General features: G+C 39.6%; 1 protein-coding gene across 2 annotated transcripts in view; it reads left to right on the forward strand.

Annotated features, from left to right (window-relative positions):
* Nucleotides 1-18,104, forward strand: part of Nr4a3 (nuclear receptor subfamily 4 group A member 3) — a 45,307-nt gene extending 27,203 nt beyond the window's left edge. For both annotated transcript variants that reach the window (XM_070010681.1, XM_070010690.1), the window contains one exon: nucleotides 14,804-18,104. In XM_070010681.1, coding sequence (XP_069866782.1) covers nucleotides 14,804-15,051 — 248 coding nt within the window. In that variant the 3' untranslated portion in view covers nucleotides 15,052-18,104. The remainder of the gene's footprint in view (nucleotides 1-14,803) is intronic.
* The last annotated feature ends 1,953 nt before the right edge of the window (nucleotides 18,105-20,057 follow it).

A 20,057-nucleotide genomic window follows, 5' to 3' on the forward strand; every position in this document is an offset into this window, starting at 1 on the left:
TTACAAGGAAGATTCAGTTAACCACCCCATTCATGCAAGACATGGAAAACAAGCTATCCCTGTTCCCAATCCTCGCCTAGAAACATAGAAACAACTACAGACATATAAAGACAAGGTGACTTACTAACTTTAGGAGATGGTTGAGGAAAATGGCTAGTGATAAAAAAAAAATGGCTGAACTTCATAGTTGTTAAAAGAATCAGAACCACAAAACATACTGTTTCTATATGATCCCATCCCCCCTTTAGACATCTCTCCTTTTCTGTCTTTTGGGAGATAATGGATCCCCAAGATCCATATTGGGCAGGAGAAGGCACTGCGCCCATCTCCCTGTGGCTGCTAAGGCCCAGATCCTTTTGCCCCTCATACTGGCAGAGTTACTTCTACAGTCAGACTGGGGTGGTGTGGGCACAAGAGGGGGTGGAGCTCTGGAAGAAGCTACCCAGACTTGTGGCTCATCCCTGTCCTTTTGGTCAGATCGAAGCACAACCTGCTGTTGCTTGAGGGTCAAGTTCCACTTAGATATGCCCATGGCTGGAGGAAATGTTTTTTGGACAGAGGACAAGTGCATATCCAGAGGCCTGAGTGCATCCTTTGGGACAAATGGTCCTTTCCTTCTGATACAGCACAGATGAGGGGTGGTTTGTCCAAGCATTGGATACTGGGGTAGTTCATACATAAAACACAAAGTAAATGCATGTGCTATATAGTTAGGAATGAGATACTAGGGTTGCTCTTTTGGCCTTCTAAGTGGACTTTCATGTGGTCTTTGGTCCAGGGTTAAAAATTTGCTTCTTTTATTACAGCTGCCATGAATTCCAAGAGGGCTATTAATGAACCAAAAGCAAAGGCAGTTTCAAAGAGGGTGGATTCCATTTAGAGGACTTTGTGATGGCATATCAGAGCATCAGAAGAAAATAAGCACAGTTAAGGCCCAAATGTATCACTCCAGCAGTACTGAAATAAAGTTGGTCCTTTAGCCCTATTTCATAATCACTTAGCTTTTCCTAGGACAGTTAAATATTCAAATCTGGAAAGCATGGAATTTAGTTCACTTTAAACAGACAAAAAATAAAAACAAAAGCTAGAGCCAGTCTTGGCTTTCTGCAGAAACAACCAGCCCATGGCCATATCTCTATGGAAATGAGAATTGAGTCTAGTTAATGAGCATGTTGTTGACCTGGGCACTGCACTACATGTCCCTAGGTTTTTAGAGATGATGACATACATTCCTGAAAGAGACAAATGTGCAAATGAATGTAAATGTTGCAGGACATTGAGGGCCACGTGGAGATTGAAGAGTAGAAACAAAGGACTGAGCGTCCACAGGTGGGTGTTGGTCTTCTCAGAAAAGATTACAGGGGCTGGATGTGAATGAAAACAGAAAATAGTTGCAAGTTAAAATGGAATTTTGCTAGAATCATGGAAAAATTGAAGCTGACATCATTTTCAGGAAAGAAAACACTTAAAATTAGAGGGCAGATGCCTCACACTTGTTAACCCCAGTAAAGGGGTGGAGGTAGGAAGGGAAGAACATGAAGAACCAATCCTCCACACCTAGGTGAGATATGTGACATTTGTCTTGAAAGCTGAAGGCAGCCACACCAAGATCACAATTAGGCTTGTTTTTTAAGAAAGATCTACCCTGACTGCTGGTTTGAGGACAAATCAGGGCAGGAAACAGAGTAAGAGGAAAAAGGCTTTAGGTCCACCAGTGCAAGAGCTGGGACTTAAGAGGAGGCTGGCTTTGGAGGCCTGTTATCTTTTTCCCCCTCTTTAAATGGGAACAAATGGACAGCTAAAAGAGTAGGCATTATGGGCAACAGACAGTCCTCACCTGGAGAGATGGGCAGCTCAGTACAGCACAGAGTAGGAAATGGGTGGTGCTAGTCCCTGTTTCCCACTTGCTGTGGGCTCTGTGGTCAGCACTGCTCAGCCGACTTCCCGTTTATGTGGGACTTGCTGGAAGAGGTAAAAAAAAGCACATACATTGGAATCCAGCTTCTCTTTATGAGTCCAGGGCCCTAGGTTTAACATGTATGTACTTCTGAGTATTGTACTTCATCTTCCCAAACCGCAGTTTGCACACCCATCATTTTGCAACAAGGATAACAGCGTTCCTTGCATGAAGCAGCCATGTAGATTACAGAAAACTGTGTTTGTGAGTGATGTAGCCAAGGCTACAGCAGAATAACCATTTGATCCACTCATGCTCCTTCTTGGAGTGATGATGACAGGCTCACACATACTCAGACATATCTGCCCATTCTCCTTGGAAACCTTGGGTGGTCCAGAATCCATCTGTGTTGTGAGGAAACAGGTGGTTGCCTTTAGAAAGTAATATGCTTGATAGCTTATTTTCTTACACACTTAAGAGGAAGGACTCAAAGGAGGATAGGATTGAAAAGTAATGAAACTATCCTTGCAATGGGCATCGTGATGCCCATTGGGTGCCCAATGGGTGGTGTTGTAAAGTTTACTTCTTCCCTCCCTCCCTCCCTTACTCCCTCCCTCCATCCCTTTCTTCCCTGTCAATCCTAGGACTTGAACTCAGGACTTAGGCACTGTGCCTGAGTTTCTTTTGCTTAAGACCTAACATTCTATCACTTGAGCCACAGTAGTGCTTCCAGCTTTTTTTTTTTTTTTTTTTGTAATTTATTGGTGATAAGAGTCTCATGGATTTTCCTGCCCCCGCAGGCTTTGAACTGTTGTCCTCAGCTCTAAGCCTCCTGGGTAGCTAGGATTACAGGTGTGTACCTCGCTCTGTTTTAGGATTTTCCACATGGGACAGCTTCAGGTCCTGTTCTTACTCCTATCAGCCAGTTCAGAACAGGCTCTTAAAGGTACTGAGGTTCTAACCCACAAAAGAATATTCCACCGATCTCATTTCTGCAGCTCACAGCACTGTCCTGGGAGACATTGTCTGTAAGAATGGTTGAAAGGATCAAAAGCATCAGGAAATGGCAGAAGAGGAAGGGAGGCCTGGGAAGCAGTGTACCCTGGAGTAGAGATACTCACTTTCATTTGAAAGTTGATTCCCATGAATGCTGGCTTTTACAAAATCTCCCCCATCATCAATAGTGCCTATGTAGCCAGGTGCTGGTACACCACGCCTGCAATCCTAAACTATTCAGGAGGCTGAGATCTGAGGCTTTCCATTCAAAGCCAGCCTAGGCAGGGAAGTCCGTGAGACTCTTATCTCAATTAATCACCAAAAAGCTGGAAGTAGAGCTATGGCTCAAGTAGTAGAGCTCTAGCCTTGAGCAAAAAAAGCTCTAGGACAGTGTCCAGGCCCTGAATTCAAGCCTCAAGACTGGCACATACAAATATATACAAAAGAGTGATTGTAGAATATCAGCTAGACTATTAGTAGTAGAAAATTCATGCCCAAGGCCAGCCTTGGTGGTTCATACCTATAATCCCAGGAGGCAGAGATGGAAGGGTTGTGGTTGGAAATCAGCCCAGGCAAGGGAAACACTAGCAAGCCTTATCTAAAAAACAAACAAACCAAAAAGAAAAACAAGGTGGTCATGGTTCTTCATACCTATAATCCTAGCGAGGCTGCACTTAGAGGTAGAAGGATCCAAGGGTAAAAGCTTGAGAGAATGTTTGCTAGAGGACTTGAGTAACTACTATACTACAAATAGATAGATAGATAGACAAATTTATCCCCAAATAATTTTCCTCTCTTAACAGGGATGAACTCATGAAAAGACAATCCTAGAAGTTTAGTCAATCTAAGTCCTGGCATGGTAGTACATACCTGTAATGACTGATAAGCAGGAGGTAAAAGTTTGAAGATCACAGTTGGAGACCAGTTTAAGAAAAAGTCTGCAAGAGCCATTGACAATCAATAGGCTGGTTATGGTGGTCCACGCTATGCAGGAAAGATAGAAGAAGGGTAGAAGAAGATAAAAGGATAGTCTAAGCCAGTCTGGGTGGGGGGATGTAGGACCTTAAATGAAAAACAACTAAAGAGAAAGAAGGGCTGGGAAGTGACTCAAGTGGTGGAAACCCGAGTTCAAACCCCAGTAGAAAATAAACTGGATAGTAACTGGTAGGTTAGCTCAACACAGCTTTCCCTTCCCCCCAGTTCTTTTCCTTCCTCCTTGTCCTCTCTCTAAGCCCTCGTGAAAAACTAGGTGACAAGGTGGGGCAGGAAATGGTTTCTTTCAGATCACTCTCCCTTCCTACAGTCACAGGGAGTTCCCCATAGTTGTGGGTTTCATTTTTTTTTTTCTTTTGGTCTGCAGTTTATCTACCTAACCACTGCCTCTTACTAATGCTTTGTCTCTGAAGTGATGGATATGTTTTGCTTCTGATAAGATAACCATTGGGTTCGTATCTGGTTGCAATTAATTGTATTTAATAAACAAGAAGTCCTTTAAGGAGAAAGTTAGTGTAAACTTACCATCTTCTAAACATTTATTCACTAAATGAGTGCTAAAGGCTCATGTATGGCTAGGCCCTGTGGGAATGAGCTAGTATGAATTCGGCTATCAGGAAGTACATCCTCAATCAGGAAGTTATATATAAGTGTGATTTTAAAAAATGAACCCAATCTATGTGATTCATGCTCAGGCCCTTATAAGAGACAGAGTGTAGGAAAATCCAGGTAATTGCTAACTTTTGTGGGGTGAAGAAAGGTAAAAATGGTCATCAAGAACTTCTATGGTAGTAGCACGTAGATGTGGAAAGACATAAAGGACATTTCAGATCAAGGAAATAAGATAGTAAGGGTAAAAAAATAAGATAGTAGGGGAAAAAATGGGGGGAAATCATGTGTAGTGGAGTTGCATTATGCATGTATTAATTCACATCACCATGAATAGAAAGAAGAAAAATTTGATTGTACATTCTAGAGCAAGCATGACAGAGAAGATCTCAATCCACTCTGGGCCATCATTTCCCTGCCTCTAGAGGAGAAAGCTGAAAACAGAACTCTGTTCAGGGAAATCTAAAAGATTTTCATAGAAACAATTGACTATCTGAGATATTTAGCATGACCTAACCCTAGAATAAAATGCATTTCCCCCATAATAAAAGGGGAAGAAGAATTGGAAAGGTTGTTTTGGGTCTCGATGGCAAAGGGGACCTTGAATGTCTCAGTGTCATTTGTGAATGACACTGAAGGAATATTGCCCGGGGTTTCTTTTCCATATTCAGGTTGTCAAGTAAGACAATGACTCTTCTCTCTATGGTTGTTTTTGTCTTTTTTTTTTTTCTGGTCTTATTGCAACACAACCTCTAAGACCAAAGAGGAGATAGGCAAGTAGAACCCGGAGCAGAAAATGCTAACAGTAACAGATGCCTGCTCCTGCCATGCCCTCCACCACCTGTCTTTCTACAACTCCCCTACTCACCTTAAGTGGCTATCTAGTTACTCTGTTTCTGCATCAAATATTACTGTCGGCAACATTGGAAGCAAACTAAGTGTAAAACATGGAAGGAGGATATCGTTGGGGGAGAGGGGGCAGTTCTAACATTTGGAGATTGGAGATAACAGTTTAAATGTTTTTGTTAGTTTTGCTTTTAGTGGTACTGGGGATTGAACCTGGGGCCTTGTACTTACTAGGCAGGCACTCTATCACTTGGTGCCATGCTCCCGACTTCTTTTTACATTGTTTTGCGGTTTGTTTGTTTGTTTGTTTGGGGTGGGTCTTTATGTCCATATGGCCTGGGTTATAATCCTCCTCTATTTATACTTCCCTGTGTGGCTGGGATGACAGGCATGTACCACTGCACCCTATCATTGGTTGAGATAGAGTCTCATGAACTTACTTTTCTATCACTTGACTGGTCTCAAACAGAGTGAAATCCTCTCCTATTTCTGCCTTCCAGATACCTAGGATTATCAGCTTGAGTCAATGCACTCTGCTGAATTTAAGTTTTTATTTTTTATTTTTGGGGGGGGGGTCCGGTAGTGGGTCCTGAACTCTGGGCCTGGGCGCTGTCCCTCAGCTCTTCAGCTCAAGGCTAGTGCTCTACCACTTGAGCCACAGCGCCACTTCTGGCTTTTTTCTTTTTGCTTATGTGATGCTGAGGAATCGAACCCAGGGCCTCATGCATGCAAGGCAAGCACTCTACCACTGAGCCACCTTCCCAGCCCTGAATTTAAGTTTTTAAACAGGTCCCTTCTACCTCCTAGCTGAACATTTTTAGTAATTCTTTATCCATTTTCTCATTTATCTCAAGGATAATACCTTTATCTATTTGGGCTGCTAAACAAAAATTCTATAGGGTGTTAGAAATAACAGAAATGTATTGCTCACACTTCTGGAAGCTAGGAAGTCCCAAATCAAGGCACCCGCAGATCTTGTAGCTAGAGAGGTCTTGCTTTCTTCTTTGTAGGTTGTGCCTTTTTGCTATGCCCTGGTGTAGCAGAAGAGGCAAAGAAGCTCCCTCTGGCTTTTTTATAAAGGCAATAATCACATGCATGAGTGCTGTCCCTTATGACTGAACCAACTCCCCAAAGGCTTTGCCTTTAGTGCTCTCACATAGAAGGATTAGGTTTCAGCACAAAAATCTGAGCAGATAATGACGTCTATTTGTAATTGATAAACATTGAATGAATTCATGCATACTTTTCAGAGAGGAAAAACATTTCAGACAAATCTTCACTGTTATTAATTCCTAAATGTCTATTCGTCTTATACACTTTCAGGAAGAATGAGTTCTAAGAATCCATAAAAATTTTCATGCTTTCCTAAAATTGCATACATGTAGCACTTTAAGGAATTTCTTTGACTTCTTAAGGTCAGAGAGAACCTTTTTTCACATTGTTAATGGTTTGGTTTATTTTCCTTTAGTCTGTGGGGGTGGGGAGGTTCATGTGTGCACATGTACAGCTAGTATTGAGTCTTGAACTCAGGACCTCGGTGCTGTTCTTTAGCCTTTTTGCTCAAGGCTAGCACTGTACCACATGAGCTATAGCTTTACTTCTGTGATTTTGGTGGTTAATTAGAGATGAAAGCCTGAGGGATTTCCTGCCTGGGCTGGCTTTGAACCTTGATCCTCATATCTCATCGTCTTGAGTTAGGATTACAAACAGGAGCCACTGATACTTGGCTTTCTTTAGTTTTTCAAAACACAAAAATCCATGTATTCCTTTTTCTTTCAACAAAACTGTGTTTGTGACACATGCCCAGTCTCACAGTCTATTCTTACTTTTTTGTCCATGGACTGCATTCCAAATATTTTTCCATGTCATCATTTTCTGTGGAACTGAGTGTTCCATCGTTTGTTTTAAATGAACGTTTAAATGAAGCTCATTCTAGGCATTTGGGATGTATATACACTGGTGTCCAACTAAAAGTATGAGGGCCAGGAGAATCTTATTCATCTTTAAAATTATTTTAGCACTTAAAGGCCCTAGCACGTAGCAAATATTGGTTGACTTGAATGAGTTAATAGTGACTATCCAAACATCTCATAAATCAGGTAACTCTGAAACCATTATTTTTAGCCTATCATTGTTATTAGAAAACAATCTGAACTCCTGAGAACTTCCTTGTTTCAATTCACATGAATTCAATAAAAAGCATTTTTGAGCATCTGCTCTTTGCCAGGCACACAGTCCCTTCCTCTCATAAAATCTATGGTCTTCTTGGAGAGACACACAGATACTTCCTCAAAGGACAGTCACACTGAAACATGTACTATTACACCTCCACACAGGCTTCTGACTGACTTGTGGCTTTAAACCTGTGTGGGCCCCATGTGTCTGGGGCTGCCTGTCAGTAAAGCACATGGCATATGTGTGACATGAGAAGGAGCAGCGACATGACTGCCCAGAGAAAGAGGTGGAACTCGGGACAGGAAGTCCTGTTTGGGGTGTTCAGTTGCAAGCCCATGTCCCTTCCAAGAGCTGGGCTGGACTGCATTTTTTTTTGTCTGAGTTGGCCTATGCCTAAGACCTTCTCAAAAAGAGAAGCTACTTCTCTGACCTGATAGCTACTAGCCATCCCTCTCCTCACTCCCTACTTCCTGTCCTGAGGGAAGAGAATTTGATGTTTCTCTTGTGGGCCCCAAGGGGGCAGAACTCGAAATTATAAGATAACAAAATTTAGCTCAATAGAAGAAACTAAGACAGAACTACTTGATATTGGAATGAGCTCCCTTGGGGAGTAAGTTCTTCTAGGCAGAAGTATCTGAAACCTGGAATAAACTGCTTTGGGGAGTGAGTTCCTGCCTTGAGGACTGAGGCTTACAAACAGACTGGATGAACCTGGATCTTAGCATCTTAGCACTAGGATTGGCTGAGGCAGAGCTTTATACAGTTCATACATCACTGGACATCTTGTTAAGATGCTGATTCTGATGAGAATGGGTCTGGGGCAGATCCTGAAACTGTGAATCTCTCTGAAACTCTAAAATCTCCCAGAGGAAGTTGATGCTGTTGGTCTGGAGTCTGTTCCTTGAGTAAGGAACCAGAGAACCTATTGATAATCTGGATATTCTGAAACTAATTATAGCTACTATTTTTAAATACTCAATGCCAAGGGATCCGCATGATTATTTTTTATTAATGTTGGTTAGTAAATTAATTTGGAAGTACCTGGGATGGATTTTAGTGATAAGAAAGCAGAGAGATCCATCAGAAGCTATTAAAAAAAAAAACTAGTAGTAGAATTTGAAAGTCTGGTTGAGAGGCCGTTGGTACTGAAAGGAAGACATAGATACAGAAACAGTGTAGGGCTGGTAACTGAAGTTAATTTAAATTTGGGTTAATAATGGGTTAAATTAATTGATGGGCCACAGGAATACAATTCTTTGAATTTTTCATGAGGGGTGGGGAAGACTGTGATAGCATTGATAGCTGAACTCAGAGATGTGGCTGATTTGAAAGGGAAGATAACAGATTACATTTTAAATATAGAGGATATTTACAAATATTTATTCAATGCTTGCTATATACTAAGCATTATTCTAAAAACATGGTATAACTCACTCAGTTCTTAAAAAGAAACAACTCATGAGGCATCTACCACTATTAGCTTGATTTTAAAGATATGGAAAGAGATCCTAAGTCACCCAACTAATAAATAATAATAGAGCTAGGACATACAGGGAGGAGATCTGTTCCTGAAGCACATGGTATGCAAGGCTTTTGAGGATGCTTTTGTTCATTTCACCATTATAAAGTTCATAACAACTCCACATGCATTTATTTAACCAGAGCCTCTAGTATTTAATCATTTTATTCTATGTCCTCCATCCTCCATTTGTATATTCATGTAACAGATGTGTGTTGGGTGTTGCTGATGTACTAGGCTTGGTGCTGGAAACACAATAGTGAGCAAATCCTCTCTGTTCCTCAGGAAACGTGCATCTCATGAAAGAGACAAGCAACTGTCCTATGAATATCAGATTTCAACCTCTCATGTCCTGCAAAGGGAAAGGTTAGAGTGCTATAGGAGAGATGATCAATACTGGAGGCAAAGAGAAAGAAGCTTCCTTTGAGACATATTGTATCTGAGATCCAAAGAAGGAATAGATCTTAACCCAGCTAAAGTGGGTAGAACATGAACACAGACCTAAATGGCTGTGTTACAACAATTTCCTTCCCCCCTCCTCTGCCTCTTCCTGTCCTTTTACCTGTGATATCAGTTGCTCAAATGCTTTAGAAATCGAACTGCATCTTTAGATAGTGACCCTGTGTAGCTATAACATTGCTAGACACGGAACAGGTACTCAATGAGTGTTTATTCAAAGAAGCAATTAGCCAGTGGTTAACCATTGGGCATGCAGAAAGTAGGGAGGATGTGAAAGGGAAGCCAGTATATCTTGGGATGAGGAGAAACTTTCTGCTACGTTGAGATCTTTTCAAATGGCCGCTCTGATATCATATACGTTTTTCTGATTTTGGTGAGAAAGTAATCAGCCACCTGCTAATTCTGACCTTGGACAAGTCACTTAACTTTTAGGCTTAGCCTTCATAGCTATTAATTAAAGGGGATAATTGTCCTGTCTAATTCACAGGGTGGTTGTAAGGGTGGGATAAAATAATTTAAATAACAGTGCTTACTATAAGGTGTATCAAATACAGACTGAAATAATGAAACTCCCTGTATCAGCTGATGCCTGAAATTCTCTATAGACACCCCCCCGTGGAGAATCTTCTCTTAGATGGGGATGTCAATCAAATGAATTAAATCTCTTCCAATTTATACATACAATGAATGTGACCCATATATCAATTACTTAACTATTTCTGTATGTTGTATTCTAAACTTTTGAACATATAACGCCTCAGTTAAAATTCTAAAGTACAGAGTATATGTTAGATTGATAATATTATATTCTGAGTATATTATACATATGTATATATAATATTTGTTTCGTTTAATGGCAGAGGAAGGCCTTAAATGAAAATCTTCTAGGTATAATTGTCTAACAAAAGAGAAAAGCCAAATGTCTCATTCCCCTTAGAATTACAAACCCTTTGCAGCTCTGTTTGCCAAGCTGCAGGAGAAAGGGTAAGGGGAGGAGGGGGGGTTCAATTAAATGTCAGTGATGGAGGTTTTAAGGATTTCAAATTACTGGTGAGGTCCCAGACTTTTGGTGGCTCCCTGGTGATCTGAAAATCTTGCTGGCTGCAGGCAGGAGTCTGCCCAAGACTACATTTTATCTTAGCTCCTTTGGAAAAGTAAAGAAACCACAAATTCAGTGGCTGTTCAAAACAACAAAGAAGGTTTGAGGTGTCTTTGGTGTCTAACAGGAGTGTCTCTGAATTCCTTAAGGAATTCCAGGCCTAGGGTTGATCCAGCTGGCAGGAGGTATCGATCTTCACTTGAATTCACTGAATAAATAATGGTTGCCATAGTTATTGAGCAGTCACAACTGGCTGCAGAGCAGAGAAAACTCTGCAGCCTCTTCTGTGAGTTTGGCCATGAGAAAGTCTGGCTGCCAGGTACCACAATCAACCCCCTCTGGAAAGGCAATGTGATGCTCCATTTCTTCCTTCCAATGATGAATAAAGAATCTCGATTATCGTCCATAACATGAGGCCCTGAAAGGAAGGGAAAGCTTAAATTAATGACTGGGCATTTTATTCTTAGGAAAGCTTCTCTCCGTAGCTTGTGAAGCTAATTTGATATAGCTCCGTATTAATAGAATTCAGTAACCAGCAAGGTAGTGTTTGATCATATTACAGGTACTCCAGGGCTAATCAAAGGGCAAGCTCCCATCTTCTTGTGTTTTAACATTATTATATAAAACAGCACTAACCTGGCAATTTCAAAAGAAAGAGAAAAGTGTTATCAATCATTTTATAAATATTTTGTCTCCTTTCATTCTTCTGTATTTGAGGAACAGAATCACACTTAGATACTATTTAATATTCTGCTTTTTATTCAGTACAGCAAGTAACTTTCCGTATTACCTCACAGTCTTCATATTGTCCTTTTAGATGTCTGCAGAACCTTCCATTATATGGACATACCATTATTTTCTTAATGGGTCTTCATCTCTTTATCTTTCCTAGTGTTTCTTTGTTTGATTTTTTTTTCAGGGAAGTTGGTAATAGATAACACAATACCAAATGTTCTCATGCGTGCAGTGTCACTTTTCTGTTGACTTTTTCCTTTGGATAAATTCCCAAGAGTGGGATTACTTGGTCAGAGGATATAAACGTTTTATAACTCTTGAAATTTACTGCCAGCTTTGCAGCCTGCTTTCATGCTTTGGGGGATGGGGAAGAGAATAAAACTTTAGGCAGAATACCACTGCAGGCAGGATCTTTTCCTGAAGTTCACCCTTGGGTGCTTCTGAGATGGAAATACAAGAGCTATGTGTTTAGTAAAGATAAACCAAAATGGACAATGTTGGCACCTGGGTTGATTAATGAGTAGTTTTCTAGAGAAGGCAAAATCACTCACTGCATAGGGTAGAAATTATGGGATGTTTTGCCTTTGTTTGATCTCACAGTTGTTAACCACTGGTAAAATGCCATCCATTGCATTATCCCAGGATATAACAGATGACAGAATGACAGATGGCAAAATACTGTCATATAACACTATTTACTTGAACCTCACAACAGCCCACAGAAGTGAGTTTTATCGTAGTCACACTTCTTTCAATTTTTTGTGTGATACTTAAGATGAACAAGAAGAATATAGAGGGCTGGGAAGGTGGCTCAGTGGTAGAGTGTTTGCTTTGAATGCCTGAGCCCTGGGTTTGATTCCTCAGCACCACATAAGCAAAAAGAAAAAAGCCAGAAGTGGCACTGTGGCTCAAGTGGTAGAGTGCTAGCCTTGAGCTGAAGAGCTGAGGGACAGCACCCAGGCCCAGAGTTCAGGCCCCACGACCGGACCCCCCCCCCAAAAATAAGAAGAATATAGCAAAGACTTGTGTATCTACCACTCTATAATCCCCATTTCTCTATTCAGATATTGACCCTTAGTAAAATCAGGTCACATAGATAGTAAGTTACAGACCAGAATTCAGATTTGCCTCCAAACCCAGTACCCCTTTCTCTACAGACGATTTTCTTGGTTGATTTTTTAAAATACAGTTTAGCACATCAGATATGAAAAGAGACCTGAGCGGTCATTAAATCCAACCTCATTCATTGATAAAGTCAATGAATGTATTTGACAAGGTCAAATACAATTTAGCCAACCAGACATGGCTAGCTAAATTCAGACCTATAATCCTAGCTACTAAGGAGGCTGAGATCTGAGAATCACAATTCAAAGCCAGCCCGGGCAGAATAGTCCCTGAGACTCTCATCTCCAATAAACCACCAGAAATCTGGAAGTGGCACTGTGGCTCAAGTAGTAGAATGCTCACCTTGAGCTGAAGAGCTGAGGGACAGCACCCAGGCCCAGAGTTCAAGACCCATTACCACCACCACCAACAACAATAATAATACAATTAGCCTAGCTAAGGAGAATGTTCATTTCCTGGTTCCCAGCCCTCTTTCACTTGAGACAAGAAAAGAGAAAAAAAGTATCAATAATTGCTCCCTTTTTCTGATTTCAGGTAATTACATTTTGCTTTAGGAAAACAACTTTGCTAGCAAAAATATCTCCAACTAAGAAATGAAATCTAATAGAAATTGGGAATTCATTTCACAGTAGAAGGATATCATCTATTGCTCAAGAATTATGACTTCAGCATGATTTCCTCTCTCATAGACTGAGAAAGGAAAATGTTGAGAAACAGGTCAAGTTTTCCCTTCGAAAAAGAGACTTTGTGACCCACAGTCTAAAGGAGAGCAGAATGGTTTGTGTTGAATGTCTGCAAGAACAAGACACATTTTCTTTCAAGATAGTTTTCCAGTCTCAGCTCTTAGCAACTGTAGGTTGGGAAGAATCACTCAACCTTATATACCATGAATATACCACGGATATTTTTTTTTCTTTTTCCAGGGCTGAGGACTGAACCCAGGGCCTTGTGCTCACCAGGAGGGTGCCCTTCTGCTGAGCTAAACCCCCAGCCCCACAAATATTTTTTTCTTTTTCTTTTTATTGTGAAAATACCGTACAGAGGGGTTACAATTACATGGGCAAGATAATGAGTACATTTCTTATCAAGCATTGTTGCCTCCTCCTTTGTTTCCCCTTCTCATCTCCTCCCTCTTTCCCCCCGCCCATGCCAAAGTTGTAAAGTTCACTTTCAACATAACCACTTGTACATCTCTTTGTTGCAATGGGTCCACCTGTATCCCTATTTAAACTATTTGTTTTTGCCCTTCCTCTCCACAAATTATACCAGCATCAAATGCCGTGAGAGCAGGGGTTATACCATGGGGGAGGGACATACAAAGCAACAAAGAAATATCTTATAAATATGTTAGAAACAATCACATGAAAGAAAAAACGTTTGAATACTTATCTAGGGGTTCATTTCACCTAACATCAACTAATCTGACCGTTTCTGCTTGACTCATACATATACTAGTTATCACAAATAAGGGAAACCATGGGACCTATGTTTCTTTGGGCCTGGCTTACTTCACTTAATATAATTTTTTCCAAGTCTTTCCATTTCTTAACAAACAGGGCAATGTCATTCTTTCTGATGGAGGCATAGAATTCCATTGTGTATATATACCACATTTTCTTGATCCATCACAAATTTTTTAAATGAGGATGCTCTTATATATTGTCTTATACAAGTGGTATTCATGTCTTTCCACAGCATAAAAGGCCTGCACCTCCTCCTTTCCTCTGTGACTTTTCCATCTCCACAGCAGGACGACAGTGTGTTTTTGTAGAGAATCAGGTGTAGGTCAATAGGTGTTTCAAGGAGAGAAACAAAACAAGGAAAAGAAAAGCTGGATTCTTTCCAATGCTGATCAGTGTGAAAACATAAGAATACACTTTGGGTGTTAGCAACTAGAGCATGCAGCCTCCCTACCTTCTTCAAGTGGAGTCTGTAAGGAGGGGTCATTAATTCACTAGCCCGGATGCGTTTCCATGTCACTCTGGATGAAAGTTGTCTAATGACAGGGCTTTTGTGAAAGCTTGGCAGGATCATGTGTGCACAAGAATGTGTTCCGTGCAACTGTGTGCCAGGGACTGTTTGCCTCCAACTTGGTGTTAACCTAAGTTCAGAAACACTGAACTGGATCTGACCAGTGTCATCATCTCCTAAGGAAACTGAGGCTTACAAGGGTACACAACAAGTTAAATGGCAGGTCTGGGATTCATTCTATCTCTCAGCAGGGTGCTTTGATTATATACTGTCCTCCATTGGCAGGAAGAGACACAGACATTGATAAGGGGTTCCAAGTGTCTTTAGATCTGCCTCCTAACCGTGTCCTTTATTATTATTCTTTTTAATCCTTCTGCAGAACGACATGGGTTAAAAGAACCAAAGAGAGTGGAGGAGCTATGCAACAAGATCACAAGCAGCTTAAAAGACCACCAGAGTAAAGGACAGGCTCTGGAGCCCACCGAGCCCAAGGTTCTGCGTGTGCTGGTAGAACTGAGGAAGATCTGCACCCAGGGCCTTCAGCGCATCTTCTACCTGAAGCTGGAGGATCTGGTGTCTCCGCCTTCCGTCATTGACAAGCTCTTCCTTGATACCCTACCTTTCTAAGTGGGAAACCACTTCTTTGCAGGCAACTGGGTTAATCAATCAAGGGATGGGTCTGGACACCAACTACTTTCTATCCTTTGTTCAGAGGAAACGCAGTTCCTGTAGAAAGCAAAGACTTTTTTTTTTTTTTTTTGGTCCTTTCTGGCACATTTTCTTTACAACCTAAAGCCAGAAAACTTTCAGAGTATCGTGTTGGGATTGTGTTTTATATTTAGCCTTTGGGAGGGTGGGGTGGTAAGGGGGTATAATTCATGAAGGTTTTCTAAGAAATTGCTAACAAAGCACTTTTGGACTATGCTATCCCAGCAAAGAAAAAAAAAAGATAATATAAGTGTTTAAAAAAAAACTTTCTGGGGAATACAATTATGGTTGCTTTGTATTTAAAAACAAGAACAGCCAAGGGTTGTTTGCCAGGGTAGGATGTGTCTTAAGATTAATCCCTTACAAGTACATACATTTCTGTATCAAGGGTGCATATGTGGTGCAGACAAGGCAGAAATTCCCTTTCCTTAATTTCTTTCTTCCTTGATTTTATTTTAACAAATGGTGAGAGATGGAAGATTACCTACAAATCAGACAAAGCAAAACAATAATGGCTGTTCGCTTCCATATACAAGTGCAATTTTTTAAAGTGCTGTCTTATTAAGTCTTGTTTATGAACTCTCCTTTATTTTATATGGGGGAAAAAAAGGAAGACATGTAAATGACATTCTGATTTTCCTAGCAAAGGCTTGGTCTACCTGCCCTGTAGAATTCTTTGTAGGTAAGGCCCATCTAATAAGACTTGAAGGCCATTCTCAATAGAATTAGATCCCTGCTGACTCTCTAGGTGTTATGAATTGAGGAATCAGACTGTAAAGTGAATAACATACAATGGGTTTGGTTGTATTCTATTAATATTCTATTAACCTGGACAGCATTCTCTTGCTTTAGTCATAGAAACTTACTGATGGATGCATTTATTCAGAAGTCCAAGGTATGTTTGGTGAATCATACAATTATTTGATCTTCAGCTGAGAAAAACATGAAAATAAGTAGGAACTGGGTCATACAGGGTAAGCACCAGGGAGGTGAAAAGGATTTATATATATATATATATAATTTAATTTTTGTTGTTGACAATTTTGGAGAGCAAGCAAGTCTTCTTTAAAAAAATAGTATTAATGTGAGTACTAGACAAGATTAGTAGGCTATGTTTCAACATTCCATGTTCGTACACACTTTTGTATGTTTATACTGTTAATGCCATATTACTATGAGATAATTTGTTGCATAGTGTCCTTATTTGTAAAAACATTTGTATGCACGTTATAATGTGATAGCTTTGCCTGTATTTATTGCAAGACCACCAGCTCCTGGAAGCTGAGTTACAGAATAATCAGATGGAGTGTTCACAGTGACTTGGATACACCAGTTAGAGATTAAGCAAAAAAAAAAAAAAACACAAAAACTATATATATATATATATATATATAAAATATAGCAGGTTACATATATATTTATAAATGTGTCTTTTTATTAACCATTTGTACAATAAATGTCACTTCCTGTGCCGTTATTTTATGGTTCATTTGCAGTGACTTTTAAGGCAGTACTGTTTAGCACTTTGATATTAAAACTTTTGCTTATGTTTTGCTAAATTCGAATAATGTTTGAAGATTTTTAGGTCTAAAAGTCTTTATATTATATATTCTGTATCAAGTCAAAATATCTTTGGCCATTTTGCTAAGAAACAAACTTTGAATGTCAAACTGATGTCACAGTAGTTTTTGTTAGCTTTAAATCAGTTTTGCTTTAGTCTTTTTAAAAGAAAAAAATAACAAGACTATGCTGTTTATATTGTCATTAAATTATACAATCAAACAGATGCCAAATGAATTGCCTGATTGCTGCAAAGTATAACCCAGATAACAAATCATATCCTTTTTTTTCAAGAGTCATTCTGATATTTGATCATGTATTATGTTTGTGTGAGCATTTATGCAAGATTATTATTTTTATATCAAGATGATAGGGTCTGGAATGTTAGCATGTTGAAACATTAGACTTGGAAGGGGCCTGGCTTGTCAACAAGTTCAACTTCTTGAAATTCAGCAAGGAGAAAACTAGGGCCCGTTGAAGAGTAGACTTATTCAAGGTCAAATGGTAACAAAATCAGGACTAAGACATAATGCACCTTTCCATCCTCCTTTTTCCTTGCTGTATCTATAAGTCAATAGGCATTTAAACATAACCACTAATATTAACATTGTACCTGAAGATAACCATGAATAAAGTAGTACTTTTGCATTAATTTTTTGAGCTTATATGCAAACATAACAAACATTATTAAATATCAGGAAAGCTAACATTTTGTACAAGATAGCTTCAGACCGAATTCAAATTGAATTTGAATAAATTAGAAGTACTGTGCATACATAACCTTCTTTTGCACCATGAGTATTTGGAAAGTTAATCCTTGTTTTTGTCATGTCTGTAAAGGAAAATTGAAGCAAAACAAAAAACATAGCCCTAGGGAAATGCTGTCTCTTGATTGTTTTTTTCTGTCATCAGACTTCAGGAGAAGGACATTTTAGCAGTCCTACCTATTGGTTTGAAGGAATGAAGAAGCTTTTTAGCTATAGGTCCAGACACAAGTGCTGAAAATAAAATTTAGAGCCAGTTTTCTTCTGTCTTCCATAGTTATTACAACTATGTGAGCCTCCCAAGTCCTCTATCAATTAAACTCTTCCTTTTTTTTTTTTTTGTCTTAATGTTGAAACGCAAGCATATACAGAGTGGATGACTACATTAGCTCAGAAGAGGACAAGCATTAAGCAGGTGACTCTTCCCTTTGCAGGGAGAGCTCTCTTAGTGGGAACGTGGGCAGAAATCAGGAATCCACCAGCTGTTAACAGGGAGTGCCTTGCTTTTATTTCAGACAGCAGAGTTTCCCGAGTTCCTCTGCACCTCAAACAGCATTGCTCTTTTGTGTGTGTTAACCTGTGGTTTGAAAGAAATGCTCTTGTACATTAACAATGTAAATTTAAATGACTAAATTAAATTACATTTTACCAATGGCTACTGATGTGTGGAATGAGCATGCTTCATTTAACAGTTTTCTCTTGATCATTCATATCATAATATAGGTTGTGAGCTCTTTTAAACATATCCCAACATAGATTTTTTTAAAGGCCTGGTAAGCCTGAAAAGTTAATAGGCCTTCTGAATTGGAAATAGATTAAACTTCACTGATTGGAAAGAAGGACACTCTAAATTCAATAACCATTTATTGACTATTTCCTGGGGGCATGGCACTGCAGGAGGTCTGAGGACATGCAGACGTGCAGTATACAAAACTGTTTCTCTTCCAACTGTACATGGCATAAGTGGATCTAACAATGTGTGGCCTAACAATAGTCTTCAGAGACATTTAAGGATTCATAGAGGATTTATTTTAGTTTACTTATTCATTAAGGATATTGTTTGTTAATCAAACTTTACCAGCAACAGGGTTGTAGTTCTCCCCAAGACTGCCAGTGTGCTTGCCTTTTTGTTTAAGGTACTTTAGCTCCACTTCTGACTTTGGGCTGGTTAACTGGAGATAAGAGTCTCACACATTTTTCTGCTGGACCACCAATCCTAAGCTCTCAGCCTCCTGAGGAGCTAGAATTATAGGCAGGACCCACCAGGGCCTGGCTTAAAGCCTCTTTCTTGTAGGGAATACAACCAATTTTTCTTCATCACTACCCCAAACATCATATATGCTCAGTTAGTATGGTTTCTTTGCATGTCAATGGTTCAAAGGAAGAAATGAAAGAGCTCTGGTAATTGGGTTCCTCAGTTCACGCCTCAGGTATTTTGGGAGACATCTAAGAACAATGTGTGGTCAAGCAGTCAGACTCTTCTGGTTCTCAACAGAATTTTATCTCAGCTATAAATATGATTGGTCAGAAAAGAAGGAGAGATACTAGATCCCAACTAGCAATTGAATTAAAACACAGCTGGCTGACTAAAAAGAGAAAGTCAAGGCCATTCTCTGGGGGCAATAGGGATAAAGGCCTGTTTTGAATGAAGAGGAAGACCAGAAAGGGCAGGGCTAAACAAGGTACACATGCTTGCGATTGAATTTCTATAAGTTAAATGAGATATTGACGATAAACACAAGAAGCTAGCTCATTGTTAGTTTTTCTTGTGGTAAAATACACATTATACAAAATGTACAATCTTAACCAACTTGAAGTATGCAGCTCAATAGTGCAAAGTGCAATCTCTGGAAGTTTTCATCGTGAAAAACTGAAATTATATCCATGAAACAACAATTCCCCATTCCTCTTTCACATAGGCCCTGACAACTGGATAGATACCTTCCATCACTAGGATTTTGACTATATGATTTGTCTTTGTGGCTGGTTTATTTAACTTAGTAGGTGTCAGAATATCTTTTTTTTAAGGCTGAATAATATAGCACTGGACATATCCACCACATTTTACCTGTTCATTCATTAATGGTTACTTGGTTTCCTTGTACCTCTTGACTACTGTGAATAATACCGCAATCAACATGAGTATTTAAACATGTCTTTTCTATTCTTTTGGCTAATTGTTGACTTTTAAGTTGATGTGTGATTTAAGTACTTTCCAACAGTCTTGATTATATATGGGTTGTTGTTACTGTTGTTTGCCTCAGACACTGATTTCAGAGGATCCTTATTTTCTCCTCTCAGGAGGCACCTGGATTGTTTCATGAGCAAGTATGTTGATAAACCTTTGTTCTAGGGATAGACTAAAAATCTGAAAGGACCAAACCTAGGAGGCTTAAAACTTGTCCAAATATTTTTCTTTGAAAAGGCTCAAGCAGTTGAAAAAAAATTTCATCAAGTGTCAAAGGAATGTTGTATTTCTGGCAGTTTAGGAGCCTAGTTTACTCCTGTCTTACTGCAACCATGTGAATAACAATTTGATATTAACACCATTCACCAGGAATAAAGTTCTTCAAGCGATGCTTCAAGAAGTTCTTTCTCAGA

This window comes from Dipodomys merriami, unplaced genomic scaffold (genome assembly GCF_024711535.1).
Source record: "Dipodomys merriami isolate MVZ:Mamm:240054 unplaced genomic scaffold, mDipMer1.0.p SCAF_11, whole genome shotgun sequence".
Classification (NCBI taxonomy): Eukaryota; Metazoa; Chordata; class Mammalia; order Rodentia; family Heteromyidae; genus Dipodomys; species Dipodomys merriami.